Consider the following 24060-nt stretch of genomic DNA (forward strand, 5'->3'; position numbering starts at 1 on the left):
CGGCTGGTAAAAGAGCGGAACGAGGCCGCACCAGAGACAAACCAACCTACAAGGAAAAGCTTCAGTCTTTTAAACGGTACTCCGATCATTGATTCTATTAAGTTGTTTTTATTGTTGTTGTTTTTTTTTTGTTTTTTTTTTTTTCCTCCGAAATAGTTTGTGCCGTTTATAGTCTACAAGAAAACTTAATGAATGTCGGAGGACAGCTGTTGATCTGACACGAGCGCAAGCTGTATTGCCAATGTGATCAGTAAAGCGGGCTCTTCCCTATTGGACTGTGAAGGTTTTCCCTCAGGGCCGTTCTGTTTCGGCTCATCCGAGGTCAGAAAAGAGACCTCTTTATTGGAAGTCTTTGAAGTTTTTGTTTTGTTATTGGTTCTTCATTAGGGCCCGAGCACTAACAGTGCGAGGACCCTATTGAAACTGTTAGGGTTATTAGGGCCCGAGCACTAACAGTGCGAGGTCCCTATTGAAACTGTTAGGATTATTTTTTTTTTTCTTTTTTCTGCAAAGTAAGTGCCATTTTCGGGGCCGCAACATGCTCAAAAACTCACCAAATTTGGCACGCATGTCAGGACTGGTGAAAAATTTCGTATTTTGTGGGTTTCGCGGATGGGCGGGGCAAAATGGCACGATAGCGCCACCTAGAAAATTGAAAAAAATTAGCCCCTCGTCCACGTTCAACCTACATGCACGAAATTTGGTGGGGACGTGTATCATATCAAGACGCACAAAAAAGCCTCAAGAACCCATACCCTAAACTCGACAGGATGTCCGCCATTTTGAATTTGGCGGCCATTTTTGGACGATTTATAGACTCCGTACTTTAACGAACTCCTCCTAGGGATTTAGTCGGATGGACTTAAAATTTCTGCTGTGCCTTCTAAAGGCATTGACGATGTAAAGTTGTGCTATCTGCGCGTTTTCGTCGATGGGCGTGTCCGTGGCGTCGAAGATTCGCCATGAAACAGGAAGTTGTAATAACTTGGCTGTAAATGCCCAGACCTGCACGAAATTTTACACATTTGACAAGAGTCCCGCCCTGAACAAATCTACATGCCGACATTCACCCTAAGTCATAGCGCCACCTGCTGGCAACAGGAAGTGACCTTTAACGTAGCAGCCCCCGCCATATGTTTGACCGACATGTACGAAATTTCTGTGGTACATCTAGCATGACCAGACGTACAAAAAAGCCTCAAGAACCCATACCCTAAACTCGACAGGAAGTCCGCCATTTTGAATTTGGCGACCGATTTGGGACGATTTACACACTCCGTACTTTAACGAACTCCTCCTAGGGAATTAGTCGGATCAAATTCACATTTCTGCTGTACCTTCTAAAGGCATTGACGATGTAAAGTTGTGCTATCTGCGTGTTTTCGTCGATGGGCGTGTCCGTGGCGTCGATGATTCGCCATGAAACAGGAAGTTGTAGTAACTTGGCTGTAAATGCCCAGATCTACACGAAATTTTACACATTTGACAAGAGTCCCGCCCTGAACAAATCTACATGCTGTCATTCACCCACAGTAATAGCGCCACCTGCTGGCAACAGGAAGTGACCTTTAACGAAGCAGCCCCCTGTCGCATGTTTGACCGACATGTACGAAATTTCTGTGGCACATCTACCATGTCCAGACGCACTGAAAAGTCTCTTGGAGCGATGCCCTAAACTCAACAGGAAGTCGGCCATTTCGAATTTTACCGCCATTTTTGGATGATTTACTCATTACGTACTTTAACGAACTCCTCCTAGGGCTTTCGTCGGATTGACTTCACATTTCTGCTGTGCCTTCCAAAGGCATTGACGATGTAAAGTTGTGCTATCTGCGCGTTTTCGTCAATGGGTGTGTGTGTGGCGTCGATGATTCGCCATGAAACAGGAAGTTGTAGTAACTTGGCTGTAAATGCCTAGATCTGCACAAAATTTTATACATTTGACAAGAGTCCCGCCCTGAAAAAATCTACATTCAGAAATTCACCCACAGTCATAGCGCCACCTGCTGGCAACAGGAAGTGGCCTTTAACGAAGCAGCCCCCGTCGCATGTTTGACCGACCTGTATGAAATTTCAGTGGTACATCTACCATGTCCAGCCGCACAGAAAAGTCTCTTGGAGCGATGCCCTAAACTCAACAGGAAGTCGGCCATTTCTAATTTCACCGCCATTTTTGGATGATTTACTCATTACGTACTTTAACTAACTCCTCCTAGGGAGTTAGTCGGATCGACTTCAAATTTCTGCTGTGCCTTCTAAAGGCATTGACGATGAAAAGTTGTGCTATCTGCGTGTTTTCCTCAATGGGCGTGTCCGTGGCATCGATGATTCGCCATGAAACAGGAAGTTGTAGTAACTTGGCTGTAAATGCCCAGATCTGCACCAAATTGTACACATTTGACAAGAGTCCCGCCCTGAACAAATCTACATGCCGACATTCACCCAGTCATAGCGCCACCTGCTGGCAACAGGAAGTGACCTTTAATGAAGCAGCGTAGCAAATTTACAGCCGCACCGGCTGAGCTGCAAAATATGCAACGCGGCCGCCTCACACCCCGACGCGCTACAGGTGCGAGGGCCCGCCCATCGCTGCTTGCAGCTTTAATTTTTTTTTTTTTTTTCTTTTTTCTGCAAAGTAAGTGCCATTTTCGGGGCCGCAACATGCTCAAAAACTCACCAAATTTGGCACGCATGTCAGGACTGGTGAAAAATTTCGTATTTTGTGGGTTTTGCAGATGGGCGGGGCAAAATGGCACGCTAGCGCCACCTAGAAAATTGGAAAAAATTAGCCCCTCGTCCACGTTCAACCTACATGCACGAAATTTGGTGGGGACGTGTATCATATCAAGACGCACAAAAAAGCCTCAAGAACCCATACCCTAAACTCGACAGGAGGTCCGCCATTTTGAATTTGGCGGCCATTTTTGGACGATTTACAGACTCCGTACTTTAACGAACTCCTCCTAGGGATTTAGTCGGATCGACTTAAAATTTCTGCTGTGCCTTCTAAAGGCATTGACGATGTAAAGTTGTGCTATCTGCGCGTTTTCGTCGATGGGCGTGTCCGTGGCGTCGAAGATTCGCCATGAAACAGGAAGTTGTACTAACTTGGCTGTAAATGCCCAGATCTGCACGAAATTTTACACATTTGACAAGAGTCACGCCCTGAACAAATCTACATGCCGACATTCACCCACAGTCATAGCGCCACCTGCTGGCAACAGGAAGTGACCTTTAACGAAGCAGCCCCCGCCGCTTGTTTGACCGACATGTACGAAATTTCTGTGGTACATCTACCATGACCAGACGCACAAAAAAGCCTCAAGAACCCATACCCTAAACTCGACAGGAAGTCCGCCATTTTGAATTCGGCGACCGATTTGGGACGATTTACACACTCCGTACTTTAACGAACTCCTCCTAGGGATTTAGTCGGATCAACTTCAAATTTCTGCTGTACCTTCTAAAGGCATTGACGATGTAAAGTTGTGCTATCTGCGCGTTTTCGTCGATGGGCGTGTCCGTGGCGTCGATGATTCGCCATGAAACAGGAAGTTGTAGTAACTTGGCTGTAAATGCCCAGATCTACACGAAATTTTACACATTTGACAAGAGTCCCGTCCTGAACAAATCTACATGCCGACATTCACCCACATTCATAGCGCCACCTAGTGGCAAGAGGAAGTGACATTTAACGAAGCAGCCCCCGTCGCATGTTTGACCGACATGTACGAAATTTCTGTGGTACATCTACCATGTCCAGACGCACAGAAAAGTCCCTTGGAGTGATGCCCTAAACTCAACAGGAAGTCAGCCATTTCTAATTTTACCGCCATTTTTGGATGATTTACTCATTACGTACTTTAACTAACTCCTCCTAGGGCTTTAGTCGGATCGCCTTCAAATTTCTGCTGTGCCTTCTAAAGGCATTGACGATGAAAACTTGTGCTATCTGCGTGTTTTCGTCGATGGGCGTGTCCGTGGCGTCGATGATTCGCCATGAAACAGGAAGTTGTAGTAACTTGGCTGTAAATGCCCAGATCTGCACGAAATTTAACACATTTGACAAGAGTCCCGCCCTGATCAAATCTACATGCCGACATTCACCCACAGTCATAGCGCCACCTGCTGGCAACAGGAAGTGGCCTTTAACGAAGCAGTGTGGCAAATGCACAGCCGCACTGGCTGAGCTGCAGAAAATGAAACGCGGCCGCCTCAGACCCCGACGTGCTACAGGTGCGAGGGCCCGCCCATCGCTGCTTGCAGCTTTAATTGTTCTCATTTTGTTTTGAGTGTTCAACTGCTGTGCACTGCAGTAAAGGGGGTGTCTGCTCATTTGCTGAATCATAAGAATGGTTGCAAGATAAGGTGTATGTTAAATGGAAAAGATGTTAAATAATATTAAGGTGATCTCTTTCAATGTGAACGGGGTACTCCATCCAATTAAAAGAAGCAAAATCTTCTCAAAACTCAAGAAAGAGAATGTTCAAATTGCTCTTTTACAAGAGACACATCTTACACAGGTAGAACACAGCAAGCTGATTAGGTCTGGCTTTAAACATGTTTTTTCATCCTCTTATAAATCTGGCCATAAGAGAAGAGTGGCAATACTAGTATCAAAACAAGTAAATTTTGAACTTATATCTACTATCACGGACAAAGAGGGTAGATATGTCATGATTACAGGGAATTTAGAGGGCTCCCTAGTTACTTTCCTCAATGTGTATGCTCCTCCAGGATCCGATTGGTCTTTTTATAAAAATATATTTGATTTAATGGCTACTAAAACACAGGGGATTACAATTTGTGGAGGGGATTTCAATGTTAGGTTAAATCCTAGATTAGATTCTTCTGGGAGTTTTTCAAGTCAACCTAAACCTATAAGTAAGAAAATGAATGTGATCATGAAAGAGCTGGGAGTAACAGATGTGTGGAGATATCATAATCCCTCTAGGCGGGTATATTCCCATTTTTCTTCTCCACATTTAGTTTATTCTAGAATTGACTATTTCTTTATCTTTAGTAAAGACAGAAACAGGATAAAGAGCTGCGAGATAGGAACAATAGATCTCTGACCAGAGTCCTGTCTACTTGACTTTCGAATTGAATAACAAAGCAAGGACTACGCTCTGGCGATTAAACGCTGGTATTTTAAATGGACTTAAAGAGCAGATGAAGGCAGAAATTAACACATACTTGGAAAATAATGACAATGGGGAGGTTTCGTCACCTATCCTCTGGGATGCATGTAAAGCAGTGATGAGGGGGAAAATTATTGCCATCACTTCGCTACTCAAAAAGACCAGGCAGGAGAAACTGAATAAATTACAGGAACATCTCAGTTACAAAGACAACACATGAGGAAGTTGGACTCCAAGGTGAAAAAAGAGATTAAAAAGACTCAGGAAGAAATTAATGATTTGTACATGCAAGAAGTACAGGGAAAGTTTATATTTACTAAAAAATACTATGAAGTGGGAGGCAAATCTTTTAAACTCTTGGCATATAGATTACGCAAACAACAGGCGGAAAATTCGATCCACAGGATCCGTAATCCTACTACCAAAAGAATAGAAAATGGCTTGGATGAAATTCGTAAAAATTTTGAATTTTTTTACAAGAATTTATACTCCCAGAGGAAAATAGATGAAGATTCTCAGGGGACAAAAATACTTGATTCTTTGAAGCTGCCTACAATCTCTCCAGAAAATAACAAGAGACTATTATCTGAAATAACGGAAGAGGAGTTGAACATAGCTGTTAGGAGGTTGAAAGTAAACAAGTCTCCAGGCACTGATGGATTCATCTCAGAATGGTATAAATCCCTTAGAGAGCCATTGTCCCCTGTTACTTGCCACCTTCAATTGGATATTAAAAGGTGGGGTGGTCCCTCCCTCATGGAGGGAAGCCATTATTTCAGTTATACCGAAGGAAGGTAAAGATAAAACTGAGTGTGGAAATTACAGGCCTATCAGTGTCTTAAATGTAGATTACAAACTATTTACATCCATTCTGGCTAGAAGATTAGATGTAATTATTCCAGAACTTATTCATCCAGACCAGACTGGGTTTGTCAGGCTGAGACAAACTCAAGATAATATTAGGCGTTCTCTACATATTATGAGCTATACAACTAAACACAATGTTGAAGCTTTATTAGTCGGATTAGATGCGGAAAAGGCATTTGACTCTGTTAGGTGGAAGCACCTCTTTATGGTTATGAAACGATTTTGGGTTTCACCAATCTTTTATTAATGTGATTCAAGCACTATATTATGATAAACCACTAGCGAGAATCAAGGTGAATGGTGATCTTTCTAATCAGATTACTCTACAACGAGGAACACGTCAGGGCTGTCCAATTAGCCCTATTTTATTTGTCCTATTCATAGAACCCCTTAACCAGTGGATAAGGCAAAATGACAAAATTATAGGTATAGAAATGGGGACAGGAGTGCACAAGGTAGCTGCCTTTGCAGATGACATTTTAGTTTACTTAAAACAGCCAACCCAGTCTTTTCCAGAATTGATGTCACTTCTCGAGACATATGGTTCATTTTCAGGCTATAAGGTGAACAAACAGAAAACCCAGGTTCTCTCATTTAATTATAAGCCACCTGGTTTCATTACCAAGAGTGTTTTTGTCTCAACTGGGATTCAGTTTCAATGAGATATTTGGGAGTAATTTTATCAAAAGATACATCACGATTATTTCAAGCTAATTTTGCACCTCTAATTTCAAAAATTAAAACCGAAATATCTAGATGGAATCTTATCCCCTTTTTAAGCATGAGCTCTAGGGTCGAATCAGTCAAGATGAAGATTCTACCGAGACTTTTATATTTATTTCAGTCTCTGCCAGTGAATATACCAATACAACAGTTCATAGAATGGGATAAATTGTGTTCAAGATTTATCTGGAAAGGGAAGAAACCCATAATTCGATTTAAAACACTACAGCTATTGAAGGGAAAGGGGGGAATGGCACTACCTTGTTTGAGTGAGTATTATTATGCTGCCCAGATCAAACCCTTGGTGTATTTATGTAATCCAGCATACCAATCAAGATGGAAGGAAATAGAAAGTGTCATATCTCAGGATGTTCCAGTTCAGGCAGCTTTGGGTGATATTAGACTGATAAATAATTTATTAAACATTTATAATCCTTGTTTAAATGTTTCCTTAAACATTTGGAAAAAGATAGGGAAATTACGTGATGTGAAAGATTCAATGGTATTGCTGCGCTGGTGTGCCTATGATACGGAGTTTGTTCCTAATAAAACAGATAACAGGTTCAAAAGGTGGACAACTAAAGGCTTAACTGCCTATTGTACATTTATGAACAAGAGGAATCTCCAGAGCTTTCATATGCTTAAAGGAAATCATGGGCTGGAGAACCAAGACTTTTATAGATATCTACAACTGCGCCACTATTTAGAACATGCTAAAGGAGATGTGTTAAGGAAAGCAGAAAATGGGTTATTAAAGGTTTTTTTTTTTTTTTAGCCTATCAATCAGATGTCTGTAAAAACAATCTCAAAGCTGTACGGTGGGCTACAACAAGCTAGGCAGGTAGACACATTATACATAAAGAGTAGATGGGAGCGAGAAGGTAATCTGAGTCTTACGGTAGAGGAGTGGGAAAGTATATGCGAGTCACAATGGAAAACTACACATTCTTTGTTCTGGAGAGAGTTTGCGTGGAAAGGTGTTTCTAGGTTTTTTTTTCCACACCTGCCCAGATTAAGCAACAATCACCCAATTGCTGGAGAAGTTGTGGGTTTGACAAGGCAAATCACTTTCATATTTTCTGGAGTTGTCCTTCCATTAATCAATATTGGTACGAGATACATACTTGTTTAGAAATAATTTTTAAGATTCAAATTCCTTTCAGATTTGAGGTGATGTATTTGGGTTTGATTAGTAGCGCTTTTCCAAACAAATACCTGTTCAGAATCCGAAACTATAGCAAGCAAGAAAGCAATTACAAGAAAGTGGCTGCAACCAACTTTGCCTACTCTCGAAGACTGGAAGAATATAGTGCATGATATCTTTACAATGGAGAAGCTAACCTATGCTCTAAAGTCCCAGTTGTTTTCAGTTCTATGGAGAGATTGGATTGATTATATTACCCATATACAATGAGATTTAGGTTAATTGAATAAAATAAAGACAGTTGTGATTTAGTGACCTTGGGCAGACACTCTACAGGAATTGGGTTAAATGTGTTGCAGTAGTGGTAATTTATTTATTTATTATTATTTATTTTTATTATTATCATTATTATTTATTTTATTTTTTTTACTCATATAGGTATTGTACATTTGCTATTCTTTAAATGTATAAGAATGTATCCCTTGGGTTCAAGTCATTCAATACTTTATTGTAACAAAGAATAACCTTTTTGTGACAATCTGTATACTACGCTTATAATGTCGGTGTTTCTCTATATTAAGTAATTTATTTATTTATATTTTGTCTGTTTTGATTGTGTTTTGTTGACGTTTTGCTCCCTTTTTTGTTGTTTTTTTGCTTGTGGAAAAATAACGAAAATAAAGAATATAAAAAAAAGAATTACGAAGAATTACGATTACTGTAGGCTAACACATGTAGCAGGGCATTCAGTTATTTTTGAAAGGACAATAAAGTGTCAGTGTATTTGATAAGACTTTAACTTTGCCAGCTATATTCTGCTAAATTGGAAATGCTAAATTCTAACATTTCCTCACGTTTTACCACTGCTTTTTAGTGACAGTCGGTATGCATGGGACATTGACAGGGATGGCCAGACCACACTCACTCACTCCCTTCTTCTCACAGCTATCCACACCCATTTAAGTTTTTTCAAAGAGATTGTGAGCTAGACTTGAGCTGAAAGAGGGGAGTTTCATGACCATTTAATCCAACCCAATACCTAAACTTAACAACTATCCTACTAACTATTAATAATCAATAATTGGGAGTTTGAGGCAAAAGTCATAGCTAAAAGTTTGTTAATAGTGAGAATTGGACCCTAATCTAAAATGTGAACCAGTTCACCAAATTATTAAATTAATTATAGCATTGTGTATACGCCACAGCATTGCATATACATGACAGCATTGCATGATATGTACATATGAAAACGCTATAAATGCCATGTTAACAAAATGATGATTTTTTTTTTTTTAACCGGTTCACTTAAACAAACTTTCCAAAAGAACCAGTTTGCAGAAAATAATCACTACACCCAAATACTAAACATGACAGACACATCGATCAGAGCATCTTACAAACTGCACCTAAAGCCACACATTTGAGCCATCAGCCTACGGCAAAACTCATGTCTTCCCTTATTTAAAGATCCCCTGACATGGGTTTTTTTTTTTATTATTCTATAATGTTTCCTGGGTTGCCCTTATAATGTTAGTATGTTTTTTAGATCAAAAAAAGTCATAATTTAGAAATAAAAGGCATTTTTCCTAGCCTGATTTTAGCCTCTGCTTAGAACGGTCTGTTAGAAGGGGCGTGCCTGCTGTGGGATTCAATGTAACCGCCCACTGCTGTGATTGGCTGACATGCTTGCATATGAAATAGCTACATATTACATGTGAAACTCTCTTGAATACATTTTACTACAGCTATTATACGTTTCTACTATTACAGATATTGAGATTACTGAATGGTGAGAAGTTTTTGAAGTATTTAGATTCTCATCACATAAAATATTGCTGTGTTGAGTATTGAGCAACAGATGACAGTCTGTCGATCGCGAGAATGAAGATCTTATTGAATAATCATGCAGTTTCTGCACTCTCTGCTTTCACCAATGCAGACACGATGATGTACAGCAAGAGCTTCGTTGTGTAGTGTAACGCAGTTTATGTTCTCTCTAAAGCCCGAAACTCGTCCGCTCTCGTCGAGGTAAAAAGCTGCACTTGAACTCACCGAGAGAACTACAGCCGACTGTCAGCTAAATGTGCGTTCTGCGTCTGCATTTAATGAGCCAACTGTCTATTTCTGCAGATATATTAGTCTATATTCGTCATTCAAAAAGGAAAAATGACGCTGCCGGCTGCAGATAACGTAACGTTAAACAAAGCAGCCCGTGCTTACCGAATATCAATAAATCCTGCTAAACACTTTCTTTAAATAAGATTATTTTCATCCTACTCAAAGAAACGATGTGAAGTTGACAATAGTCTGGCTTGACTTACTGATGCATAAACAGTATCGAACGATTTTGAGAGAAAGATTAACTTACCTGTCTCCTAGCCATACAAAACTTTGAGAGTTGAGTCGGCGCATTTCCAGAGAACATAAAATTAACCCATTGAGGCGCGGCTGAAGGAACTAAAAAAATAATTTTGTGTTCATTTGTACATCCGAACACTAAGCAACTGCCATGCTTCGCTCATTTGCAAGCCATGATATTTCTCGAGGAAAAACTCAAATCGCAAAGCTAGGGGAAAAAAAAAAAAAAAAAAAAAAAAAAACGCACCTGCGTGTGTTCGTACGTCTCTGGGCGGGCAAAGCAGAGAGAGGGGAGTAACCTTTCCACTATATGACGTTTATAGGGGGAGATTCTAGATCAGCGCGTCTGAGATGCAGATAGATGCAGAGAAGAGAAAAATAGCCAAAGCTCGGTTTACACCGATTGAAAATTCTAGACACGAGGGGACCAAATACAGTCTAGGGGAACTCATATAATGTTAACAAACCTAAGAAAATGAAAATTTCATGTCAGGGGACCTTTAAGTCAACCTCATCTGCAGAATGGTTTACAAAGACCAGTGAAGTGCAGCTCACACCTGACTGTGAGCCGGTGCATGTGCCAACACCTACGCTCAGCAGGCTTTTTCTTCAAAATTCCCCTCGATCCTCTTTTGATGTTCTCAATTTACATCTCTCTCCGAGTGTGGGAAGAAGGCTTGTCATAGTACTGAACACTTATTCTGGCACAGAGGACTCTGAGAAACAGTGGTAGCTGCAAAAACAAGCAGCATAGCCAGTGAGAGGAGGAGGCTAGAATCACAGCAGTTGTGTGCTTTCATTGGTCAGACGTAACATTGTGTAGACTGAATTCAGCCAGTCATAGCACTGTGAGCATGGTTTATTTTATGAATGAACAGTGGGACAAATACATTAATATACTGTTCATTAAAAACATGAAATCAAGCACATAGATGGTGTTCTAATCTAAAACACATTACAGAAAGGTATCTCTGTAACAATATATTTAAGTATTTATACGCAACACATTCTTAATGTTTTTCTCCAAAAGCACGTAAATAACGTATTTGTGGTTAGAAATATATTTATATTGTAATACTGTAAATTAAATCATTGCGGTAAATTATGTAAATGTAAATTATTGCGGTATCCCACCCATCAACTTGATATGAAGACAATGTCTGACGATCAAAGACAAGGAGATTTGGTGATTGAGTCACTGCCGCACATTTCATTTGTCAAGAGTGCCACCTACAGATGGGTCAGGGTTATGATTAGGATCCAGACACTTCAGAGGAACGTTTAGCTATATATTCTTCAACATGCAAGCACAAAGTCAGAGTGTGTGTGTGTGTGTAATAAAATAATAAAATATTTTTGGTACACTTTACTGCTTATGTATTGATATATTGGTTTATCAATGAATAGATTGGATAATTATTTGCAGAAATTTTAGTTATAGCTTTAAACATTAATGTATTGGACAACAACAGTTCTATGAATAAAATTATTTGGAATGAAAGTTTCAGAGCAAATGTAAAGGCAAAAAAAGGAAAAGTAGTTTTTTTTTTGTTTTGTTTTTTGTTTTTTTACAAATTGTCAAAGAATTTCACATGACAACTAAACAGACAAAACAATACCAAGCATGTCTCTTAAATGTAGTTCAAACTAAATTTCCTGAGTTGCGAATATAGTAATATTTATATATTCCAGGTGGTTAACATAATTACACTTTAAATTTCCTCAGGTTTAAAGCTTTAAACATTTACCCCTACAACAAAGGTATTAGAAAAGGGAAACTGAGTACACACAGAAGTTTTCCAATTTATAAAACCACATGTATGGCAGAACCTGTACAAGGCAATGATAGAACAATTGATTCCCCATTGATCGCTATATCCAGACATGTCAGTAACTGACATAAATTGCCAATGCAAGAAAGTTTGTCTTGGCTTCAGAATACAAGCCCAAGATCTCTGCAGCAAGGGGACTCATTTCAGATCGCTAAATGGCCATGCTGAGCATCACCAAAACAAGAGGCCTGCTCATTAAACCCTGCTTAATGCTTTTTACATAAGACAACCATTACAACCACCTTCCAAAGCTTTAGCATGCACCACTGTACCAACTACCAAGCACACTTTTATCACGACTATGTCAACCTTCTACGCACACATTGTCAATAGAATCACAATTGGCTTGTATATTTATTAGTTTCCTCATCAGAATTGAGGCTCACTCAGACACATTTTATGTGTGCCCCCGAGTCCCAGACAAAAGAGTCGCTCATTTAAGCGAATAGTTGACTAGTTGCACATTTATGATATTAATTTAATTACTTAAATATATAGAGGGAACTTTAAAATATAAAATAGCGCTCAAGGACACGCATAATTTGGAGCAGCGCACCAGAAAAAAGTAACAGGGCTGCCAACTCACGCATTCAGCGTGAGACTCACACAATGACCTTGCATGTGCAGACGCAAGAATTACAGTTCTTTTAGCTGTTATCAGGAAAAAAATGCAAGTGCACATTTAAGCACACATGTAAAGTGGCTAAAGTTAGGCTACTTTCATATACGTTTCAAATAATAAGCCATATTTGAGGTCGGTGAATGATAGGCGAACATTTGGATATCCTACCCGACATAGGCTACTGTAATTACCACATGAACCAGCCGTGTTAACAATCAGCATAGTGTGTTGCATGACACACTGCACAGAGATTTAAACAGCGACCTGATCCTTGTCTGAGCCAACTGCTCAGTCCTCTGGTATCATCAATGGTATGACCCATTTCAGGAGTTAAATCCATAATTAAAATTTTAAATCAGAATATGAGCATAGCTAACTTACATTCACTAAAATATTGAAACGTTGGCAATGCTGATTCAAAACGCAAGCGCAAGTGATTGAATGTCAAAGAAATGTCAATGTCTGACGTATGACATAGCTCCTCTTCTCATATCGAAATCCTCCAATATTTTTAAAACTTCTCATTTTAGAATTCAAATTTTAGACTTCAAATAGACTTTGTTTTGCTCTATCCTCTGCGCTTCCGGGTTAATTAATTATCACCTAAGCTTAAGCTATGCCATGCGTCCTACGTCTGGCCAGGGGGTCACCCTTCAGATGGAACTTGACTCTCGGGAATGTGCCTACGGTCGTCGTCAGAAGCTGATGATTATAGTTTAAAAATATTTAAATATGGATATTTTTTACAAAAACCCATCCCTTGCCTTAAGGCATTTATTAACCCACTGGAGTTGTACTTGGATTACTTGTGTGGTTGGATGGATGCACTTTTTGGAGCTTCAAAAACAGTGACAGATCACTGTATAGGAGCCTCAGTTCAAGCAGCAACACAGGGTGCGAGTGAAAGTGATCATCTCTTCCTCTTCAATAGTTACAGAACATACATGAATGAACATTTATGAACTTACTGAAACATATATTCTAGTGTAATTGCTAAATCAGTGTTTCAACAGCAGAAAGGCATTAATAAAACAGCTTGAAAACAATGTCACGTAGCATTTGGCAAGTCATTCAGTGCATCACAACTTGTTAGAGAAATTGAATAACTCTATAATAAAGAAAATACCTCTTCCACTAAATATCTGCACTACTGTTTATTAGCCTATATATTCATTACTTATCCTCTTAATGATATCTTGATTATTTCAAATTTCTACGTTATTCGCATCCATAGCAAGCAGTTTGAATGGTGTTTTGACAATTCAGGGCCACGAATCACGAATATGAAAAAACGCAAACGAAAATTTTGGACTCAGTGTGAAAGTGCCTTAATATTTTGGGCTCTATTGCTAGCCGTTAATATCATATTAATGTGCAAGTAAGGACTCCCTACTATAGGCCTATATAGTTTACAGCATTAGCACAGATCTTTTTTATCCTTCAGAAACTTTTAGTAATAATTTAATTAATTTAAAGACAGAGATACAATGTTCAGTAAATCACTGTTTAATTCTAAAAAAAGCAAATCTATATCTTTCCCCGCTGTACCAAAACGTGACTTCAAAACAGGTTTGTGTACAGTCACACCCCTAATATATATATTTTCCCTTCCCTTATTTCATCTCCTTCCCCCTCATCACAACAAATAAATAACAATAATTATAATAATAAAGATATTGATATGATTTCCTCGTTGATATGGCTAACTGTGCACATCTTAGACATTATTTCCAAATATTGGACATTATTTCCAACAAATCAACTACTTGTTCTCTCAATGCTATTCCTATTAAGTTGTTCAAATATGCTTTATGTACGTTCTACTTTTAACAGCTACTTACTGTAGCATTGCATTGTTTCATCCAGTTTTAAACATGCTGTAGTACATCCTTTGCTTAAAAACAAAAACAAACCTCAATTCTTCTGATCTCAATAATTATAGTCTCATCTCAAAACTAACATGTCTGTTAAACAAGCTATCTCCCTATCAATATTCTGGATCCTTTTAAGTTTTGGAGCCAAGCACAGTACTGAGTCTATCTTTTTAAAAGTGGTAAACACCCACATATTGTCTGTTGACTCGGGTCACTGTGTCATCCTTTTAATGAAAACTAGATATAATACAGATGAACAAATGACAAAATTTGGGTTGCTAAATATTCGATCCCGTACTTCAAAAGCACTTATTGTTAATGATATGGTTACAGATTATAAGCTAGACATGTTGTGTCTAACAGAAACCTGCTAAAACCAGACAATTACATTACTTTAAATGAGTCCACCTCCCAAGATTACTGTTATTGTAATTTTAATATGTGGCTGTTAGAAACGAGCCACGTCTGAAAGGAAAATGCGATGGTGTTGCTGTAATCTATAGTAATATCTTCATAATTACTGAGAAGTCTAGTTTCAATATATAATTCATTTGTAGTGTTGGTCCTTAATGTAACACTATCTAGTGTATATGATAAATCACGCTTGACATTTGTGCTAGCTACTATATACAGGCCACCATACAGATTAATCAAAGAATTTGCAGATTTTTTTATCCGAGTTAGTACTGGCTGCAGATAAAGTCCTAACTGTTGGTAATTTGAATATACATGTAGATAACAAAAAGATGCATTGGGATTGGCATTTAGGCCCCGTCCACACTACTGCGTTTTCGTTTAAAAACGGATAATTAAAAACGAATACGATCTCCGTCCACACTAGCGTTTTACCTGCGTATTAGAATTGATCTCCGTCCACACTAAAACGACTGAAAACGTGGATCACGTGACCATTCACCAACACTGGGCATGCGCGTGCCGGTGTAAACAGTGGTTGGCGAATCAGGGAAAGACACGTCATGACTGATGACACCCAATCATAGAGCCGAGCGTGAGCCTCTGCGTCATCGTTTGTAAACTCCTCCGTTTTGTCTCGTCCACACTACAACGCCCTCCGGAGTTTCAAAACGCAAAACGCAGCTGCAGCGTTTCTAAACTTCTCCGTTTTAGGTCTTCGTTTTTCCCGTTTTAGTGTGGACGGGAGGTGCAAACGTAGCAAAAGGTCTCCGTTTTTAAACGAAAACGCAGTAGTGTGGACGGGGCCTAAGAGACAATCTGAACTCTATTGGACAATCTATTGGAATTAGACATGTGCCAGGACCCACTCATTGTCATACTTCAGATCTAATATTGTCAAAAGGAATCAAAGTTAATGCCGCTGAAATTCTGCAGAAGAGCCATGATATCTCAGATCATTATCTAGTCTCGTGTAAACTCCATGTAGCCAAGGTTGCTAAGTCGACTCTGTGTTATGTTAAAACTAGGGCTGTTTTCGACTAAGGATTTTCATAGTCGAATCTGATTCGTTAGATTTTGCTGTAGTCGACTGATAGTCTAACCTTTTTTTTTTTAGGTAGGTCTAGCAGCTATATTTTTTCCATATTTTTTTCGCATTATATATTATGCGAAAAAGTTTCGCTATTTTAAAAATTAGGCTATTCATTCTGTGGTTTTTTTAAACAGTTAGGCTATATGTTTAGGTAGTATTTTTCATGTTTTTATCACGCAATCATGTTTTTGATGCAGTGGTGAGCTTGTTCTTAACTAACTGCCGAAAATAAAAAGCTGTCACAAAGAACAAATATAGCAAGGAGACATTTTAATTGTTTAAGATGAAAGATGAAGATGAAAAGATGAAATTAAATTTAAGTTAAGTTTAAAGATGAAGTTACGATGCTGCGCGATCTTCGCATAGTGCATGCGCCAGAGAGAAATGCACAGTTCATTTCATAAGCAGAGACATAAGCATTACGTTTTCTTTCGTTTTGAATCTTTCTATTTACAAGTAGACATTTCAATATACTGTAGATGTATGTTTCAGGTCTGTGGAGTAGACTAGGCTATACTTTTATGCTGAGTTGCGGTATATATTTATGAGACGAGCTCCAGCACATCGGTGCCTCCGTGCCTTGATTATCAGTAGCCTAATTGTCTGCTTTTCCTTCTTATTTATTAAAGGTTCTCAAAGCGATCCTGGGTGTTGACGTTTGAATATTTTCAAACAAATCGGAGCTAGACCCTCCCTCCTCCGCATCTCATCTCATCTCATCTCCTCCCCCTCCCTTCCGTGCTTCCTGAAATAATTGTGAACGTGCATAGTTCTAGCTAATTATATCCTTGTGTGGGTTTGGCGAACATAAGCGTCAATTTAGAAGAAAAAAAAAACAATTTAACGTTACCCACCTGTCAAGCAAAAACAGAGCAACCTGAATGTCAGACTGGAAGCCTTTCTGCCGCCGGAGTTCTCGCCATCGTTCAAAAGCTTTGCTACCGATGTAAATTCGGAACTTCGCACGTTCTTTATCCGACTCCTTCTTCTTTTTAATTTGTTCCTCAGAACGACGTCTCTTTGGTCGTGTGTCGGTAATTTTTCAAACTTCCCTCTGATGCTTCGCTGCTCTCCTTCACACACACACACACCCTTCATGTGCACGCGCACTAACCCCCCAGACCCACCCTCAAATACTTCTTGCAGTGATTGGCTGGAACACTGTTTGTTAGGTTTCGTGGTCCGGGTAAGACATGATTGTTTTTGTAGCCGTTTTCGGAGCCTGTGGTGTCTACAGAGACCGCGTTTTTTTACAGTGTGTTTAGGGGACAGGCAGCTAGCCGATAGTGAGGAGACGTTTGATGTATGTGACAAAAAATGTTTTGGCCCCACATCGCTCAGAGAACCTTTAAATCCAGACAATTGGTTGATGAAACATTAATTAAAATCAAGAAAAAAATTATAAAAAAACGAAATTCACTTTAAAGAAAGGCTTTGTGTTTTTCTGTTTGAGGTCTGTGAAAGTTTTACCGACTAAGCTATGGAAAGAAATTCTTCCAGAGGTCATAGACCCTCTTCTTAAACGTACAGTATGCAATTTTTGGCCACCAGGGGTCACTCATTTAAAATAATAACAAAAGACATACTTTGATTCAAAAGACGTCGGGAAAGAGCGTGGGCTCACGGGAGTTGTCGCTGTCAATGACAACCAGCTCAGCTCATGACATGACATCATCGTTTCACAAAATATACGGATATACGGCATCTCTCTGTAAATTTAGCTTGTCAAGAAGCTTTAAATGCAACCCCAATTATTACCTGTGTCATGCTTCTCCTGTCCCAAACCCTTCTCGGGTCATATTTTTCACCCGTACGTTTGAGCTTTACTGAGCTGGCTGTAGCAGCAGAACGTGCAGGCAAAAAGCACAATCGTGGTCCAGAACTATAATACAGACGAATATATTTATATTACGCCCCTTCAATGAATGACCTATTTAGAACATTTTTCATAGTGTATATAGGGCGCACCGGATAAGGCACATAAGATACTGCAGTCAAACGTTTGACTGGGTTTGCGTTATGCATCCACTATGTGCTAAGGCTAAAGGGAATGTAGTGAGTGCGCGGCGCCGGATGTGAGGCGTTTATTTAGTAAGCATGAGCGCGCTGGAGCGGGCACGTAACTTACATTCGCAGCCTAACTCATATGAGTATTCAATGTGCGCGGCTCGCTATCAGCTGCGCAACAGCTGGCTGATTGCAATGAGACGACCCAGTTACTGTGGAGGGGAGCGCTTTATGCATTCTGTGACGCGCGAGCAGCATCGGGGACAGCGTGTCTGTTAAGAGTGAGCGCTCGTGAGCGGGCACGTGATTTACACACATAAAAATACGTACAACTTTTTTTTCTTCGTCATTTTCTTTGCTTTATTGGCGGTAGTCCAGTCTTCCCCTTTGTGTTTGGCGGGTTTCGCCGAGTTCCGCGGGAAGTTAGAGAAAATAGAGGAGTCAAAGGTTATATGACGCCATAGACAGGCGACGAAACGGAAATAAAGAAACGTCCCGTGTCTTCGAATTAAACTATAAATTTCTCTGTATTTTAAAGTTGGTGGAAACTGTAAGTAATGCAAGTAGGATAATGTAAGTACACATCTAATATACTAAATATATAACATAGATAGTTATTTTTGCTATTTTTAAAGCAGAAAAATTACATATTGTGGCTTTAAAGGGTTAGTTCACGTCAAAATAAAAATTCTGTCAGTAAATACTCAAGGAGCCGTATAGAAGATTGTACTGCAGTCACTTACAAATTACTGTAGAGCGATGTATTTTTTTCTTGGTTTCGCAACGTTAGACTTTTTTTTTTTATCCGATTCCGACGTTTGCTGTGGTAACTAGAGAAGAGCTGGCAACCCGAATGCTGCAACACTACTGACTCCGTGATTGGTAGATCGGTGGAGGGTGGCGTATCAGAACAACATGACAACTAGAATGTACATTTCCAGAAGAAAATGTGAAGTGGTGCTTGCAGTGGCAAAACTCACCACCCGGTTGCTAGGGTGTTCTGGGTGGTTGCTAGGGTGTTGCTAGGTGGTTGCTAGGGTGTTCTGGGTGGTTGCTAGGGTGTTGCTAGGATGTTGCTAGGGTGGTGCTAGGCGGTTGCTAGGGTATTGCTAGGCGGTTGCTAGGGTGTTCTGGGTGGTTGCTATGGTGTTCTGGGTGGTTGCTAGGGTGTTGCTAGGTGGTTGCTATGGTGTTCTGGGTGGTTGCTATGGTATTCTGGGTGGTTGCAATGGTGTTACTAGGTGGTTGGTAGTGTTCACATATGGTTACTATAGAGTTTTTATAGTGTTCATGGCATGATTTAACACTTAGCTATTCAATATTAGCATGTAGCTATTCACAGCTAGCATGTTTAACATTTTGAAAGTTCTGTGTGCTAGCATGAGTCAAAAAACCCAACCCCCCTCGCATTACAATGTTCTGATGCTGAGATATAGGTCTTGCAAAATGGTTGCTAGGGTAGTCTGTTTGGTTGCTAGGGAGTGGCTTGACAGCTGCCAATCATGAAACTCCAAAGGCTGCTTGTCAGTATGAATGATATAAACCAACCCCCATCTCTATACGCTGTTTTGATGCAGAGATGTAGGTCTTGCAAATTGGTTGCTAGGGTACTGTTTGGTTGCTAGGGAGTGGTTTGGCAGCAGCCAATCATGAATCTCCAAAGGCTTAATGTCACTATGAAAGATATAAACCAACTCCCATTCCTCTGTGACATTCAGAATGGAAGATATCACTCTATGGATTTTGGTTGCTAAGGTGCTAAAAAATGGTTGTTAGGGAGGGGCTAGGAAGAGTTGAGGTGATTCATGATTGGCTGTTTGCTGCCCCGTGTCAAACGAGACCACACTTGTGTGTCTATGACACTTCTATCCGAAGATATCCTTTTAATTTCTTTCAATGGAAGTCTATGGAACTTGTTGCTAAGGTTCTCAATGGTTGCTAGGGTGTGGCTTGATAGCTACACAATGATCCTGAGAGACTGATTGGTCGTCTGAGTAAAATGAGCCCGCCCCCTTGTCTCTATGACACTGTGATCCAGAGCTATGTTCAATACAAAATCCCTATGCAATTTACCATAGTAGGAAAAACACATGCATTTGATGTGACGACCTTCACCATAGTAAGTCAATGGGGAAAATTTGGGCAGCTCCTGCCCCCCAGGGGTGCAACTTTTACCCCATTGTGAGGTATGTTCTTACAGAGCCTGCAAGCCTCTTCAAATGTGGCAAATAACACATTTGTCCAAAATCCTCGTTCGGAGCTATGAGTCGTCAAATGTTAAGTTAAGTCGCAATGTTAAGTCTATGGGATTTTTTTGAAATTTGTTTGCCCCTGGGGCGAACACCGTACCCCCGATCTCTTATAAAAGTCATAGGACACTTCTCCTCAATAGGTCGCACGATTTGACGCCTCATTTATGGGTCTGTGACAAAAGCTGTGGGCGGAGGAGTGCGCCAAACTTTTTCCTGAAATAGTATAATGCTATACTAGAAAATTTTCAATGGGAAAAATTTGGGGAGCTCCTGCCCCCCAGGGGTGCAACTTTTACCCCATTGTGAGGTATTTTCTTACAGAGCCTGTCAGCCATCATCGTACCCCCGATTGCTTAGAAAAGTCATAGCACACCATTCCCGAACAAGCCGCACGTTTTAACAACTCATTCATGGGTCTGTGACAAAAACTGCGGGAGGAGTAGCGTGCCGAAATTTTGTGTGGAAGAATAATAATAAACAACATTGTGGTCAATGGGGAAAATTTGGGCAGCTCCTGCCCCCCAGGGGTGCAACTTTTACCCCATTGTGAGGTATGTTCTAACAGAGCCTGTCAGCCTCTTCAAATGTGGTAAATCGCAGGCTTCTGTGAAATCCTCGCTCGGAGCTATGAATCGTCAAAATTTGTCGAAATGTTAAGTCTATGGGATTTTTCGTACCCCCGATCGCTTAGAAAAGTCATAGCACACCATTCCCGAATAATCCGCACGATTTAATGCCTCATTCTGCGGGAGGAGTAGCGGGTCAAACTTTTTGGCTGACGTAAAAAACACAATAGTAATAGTGTTGCCTTGCTTTTAACTAGGGTTGGGCAATGTCTACCAATTTGGCATCGGACGATGTCTACAGTGAAACATTGCGATGGACGATGACATCGCCGGGGGGGGCTTATTTGCAATAGATATTTTCCTCCATCTCATCAGTGATTTCGGCACGCTCTGCAGCAGCTCAACAAAGAGCGAATGTACAGTGACGTGATAGCTGCCAAATTCAAACTGCGTGCTATCGCGCTATGGCTGGCACTGACGCGCTCAGCGCTTGTTATAGCCTAGCCTATATCACAGGCTATATCACAATTGTTTAGTGTTTTTAACCACATTATGTTTATTTACGTTTCAGACATTTAAATACATCAAAACAATACATTTATGGTTTGTAAAATACACAATGGTGTCTATGGAAGCAGCAATAACAGCCCATTCAAATATATTTGACGACAGTTTTATTCATATCAGAGTGACACCGTGTAAACTATAAGCACACGGACGTTTGTGTTGTGATAGTTTCGCCTGACAGAACATCCAGGTATTATGCAGTAGGCCTAATTCGTCATGCAGAAATAAATACAAACGAGGAGTAATTCACTAATGAGTTTGCCAATGTAACGTGAACGGTGTTTGTTGTTGTGGGAAGAAGGAGGCATGAACCGGTGAACATTTTAATAGTAAAATGAGCAAATACAAAACGAAAGTATAAGCCAGCAGCCCCTCATTGACGACTGCTGTAACGTTACACACAACAGAAACAAAACATCATAAAATCAGCCTGTTTCTCTCTCGATCTGCCGTCTCATTATGCTTTCGCTCCTCTGTGAGAGACGCGAGACCTGCACGTGCCTCACAGGTGTCTTTCATTATCATCACTCACGCCACCATCCTGTACATCCCTCATTCAAATATATTTGACGACAGTTTTTATTCATATCAGAGTGACACAGTGTAAACTCTAAAGTCAACTCTATTTTTATCCCAGTTCGGGAGAAACTGATGAATTCACGCGCTGTAATAAATCCAACAGACAGAAATCTCTGAACTGCGGCCCAAACACGGCACCCATCTCACTTTACAGATCAAGTTTTAAATGACAAAAACTCACTTACACATATTTGAGAATCGGAATAGAAGATAGTTCATGACATGTTAAGCAAGTTTGTTAATATTTAGAAATAAAAGCGCTAAATCTGTCATGCAGCGCTATTTTGGCTGTGGTGAATCACGTGCCAAGCACGACGCGTCACCATGGAAACGGGGGGGGGGGGGGGGGGCATCACGATGTTTAGCCGATGCCGTCTAAACATCGTGATGTCTGGCCCAACCCTAATGACAACATCAACATCATTTGAGGGCTGCAACTTCTTCACTTTTTAAATGACAATATCCTGGCCGGACTTACGGTTGTCAGTGTTATAAGTATTTGAATGGAACATGATTTCTTAATGTCTAATGACATATCAGGGAAAATGTATGATTAATTGAAATACATTTCTTGCATAAAGCTCCTTTAAATCTGAGAGCTGGCTCACTGCTCCATAGGATTCTTAAGGGATCGAAACTTGCCAGCCCAGAAAAGTTAAAGACATCGTTAAAATAGTCCAAGTGACTACAGTGGTTCAATCTTACGTTTATCAAGCGAGGAGAATACTTTTTCTGTGCAAAAAAAAAACAAACAAACAAAAATAACAACTTTATTCAACAATTCATTTCATTCTCTGTCAGCCTCGAGATGTTTCACAGTGTAAACTGCGCAGTGGGTCTAGGTTGTACGATATAGAGTACTGAGTAATATTAATTAACAATATGTACTTTTATAGGGTTAGGGTAGGGTTTGGTTGATGGTAAGTTGTTATGCATAGTTTACTGTTATTACTTTGGTGAGTATGTCACAAGGACAATGTAAAATAAAGTGTTTCCCTTGTTTTTAAAGTGCTATAAAAATAAAATTTGACATTGAAGACAGCACACAGTCTAATCTGTTTACACAGAGTACCTGTTATCTTATAACCGCTGGCAGCCAACTGCCCCGCCATGTATTCGCCATCAGAGCTGTTGTGAGAGCAGCCCCACGTCCTCACCCAGATCTTCTGTGTGCCAGGAATCACACTGTAAATAAGGCAGAAGATTAAAGGTTTATAAGAAGCATAAATGCTTGCAGTCCAGGGTTGATTGGATGTTATATTCTGATACAAAAATAGATACCTGAAATCAATGTAGGAAAATCTGAATCTATACTGTAAAGCAGTCATCTTTGAGAACGTTTAAAAGATTATTTAATAGATTAATTGATTATATTGTTGTAGATCTGACATGGTCCACACTGTCAAACATTTATTTCCAAACTTTATCCACTAGATGGCTATATTTAATCAGTGTAACTAACAATCACAAAATTATAGGTTTGATTAGTAAGATTTGATTAATGCCTGGCTCACACTACAGGAGTTTTAGGCTGATCTCTGCCCCCGATTTTCCTCTCACGAGTATCAGAGAAAAAAATCTTGATTACCTTGATTGTTTCCGATGTTCAGCGCAGATTATCTGGTAATGCGAGGCTTTCACAGATCTAATCTTGCAGCTCCCGATCTACTCTCGCACAAATCAGGCTCACCCCGATCATATCAAATATGTTTGATATTTATCGGGATGAGCAAGATTACCGGTCAGTACTGTCTAGCCAATAAGAAACAAGTCGTGGTGAAGGAATTTCCATTGTTGTAATTTTGAGTGACTCAACAGCGAGATGCGGTATTATCTTTATTTATTTATTGCTAAATAAATAAGTGCTACGCTGTGGTCAGCAGGCACAAAGACGAGTATGTTCAGTAATGAAACCAAAACTAAAAAGGGCATTGAAATGAAGTGGAGTAAACAGAAGAGACAATGTCAAAATAAGGGCCGGTCCACATAATATAATAACAGAATATAAACCTGACAATAAG

General features: G+C 39.9%; 1 protein-coding gene across 3 annotated transcripts in view; it reads right to left on the reverse strand.

Annotated features, from left to right (window-relative positions):
• The window catches only part of cdkal1 (CDKAL1 threonylcarbamoyladenosine tRNA methylthiotransferase), a 541736-nt gene that overhangs the window by 487363 nt on the left and 30313 nt on the right, over positions 1 to 24060 (reverse strand). For 2 of the 3 annotated variants that reach the window (XM_089117457.1, XM_089117458.1), the window contains exon 3: positions 23112 to 23224. In XM_089117457.1, coding sequence (XP_088973583.1) covers positions 23112 to 23224 — 113 coding nt within the window. Of the gene's footprint in view, positions 1 to 23111; positions 23225 to 23627; positions 23944 to 24060 lie in introns of those variants that run through there. The other variant, XM_089117459.1, reaches the window with a different exon arrangement.

The sequence above is a fragment of the Pimephales promelas genome, chromosome 12 (genome assembly GCF_988280905.1).
Source record: "Pimephales promelas chromosome 12, fPimPro1.hap1.1, whole genome shotgun sequence".
NCBI classification, from domain to species: domain Eukaryota; kingdom Metazoa; phylum Chordata; class Actinopteri; order Cypriniformes; family Leuciscidae; genus Pimephales; species Pimephales promelas.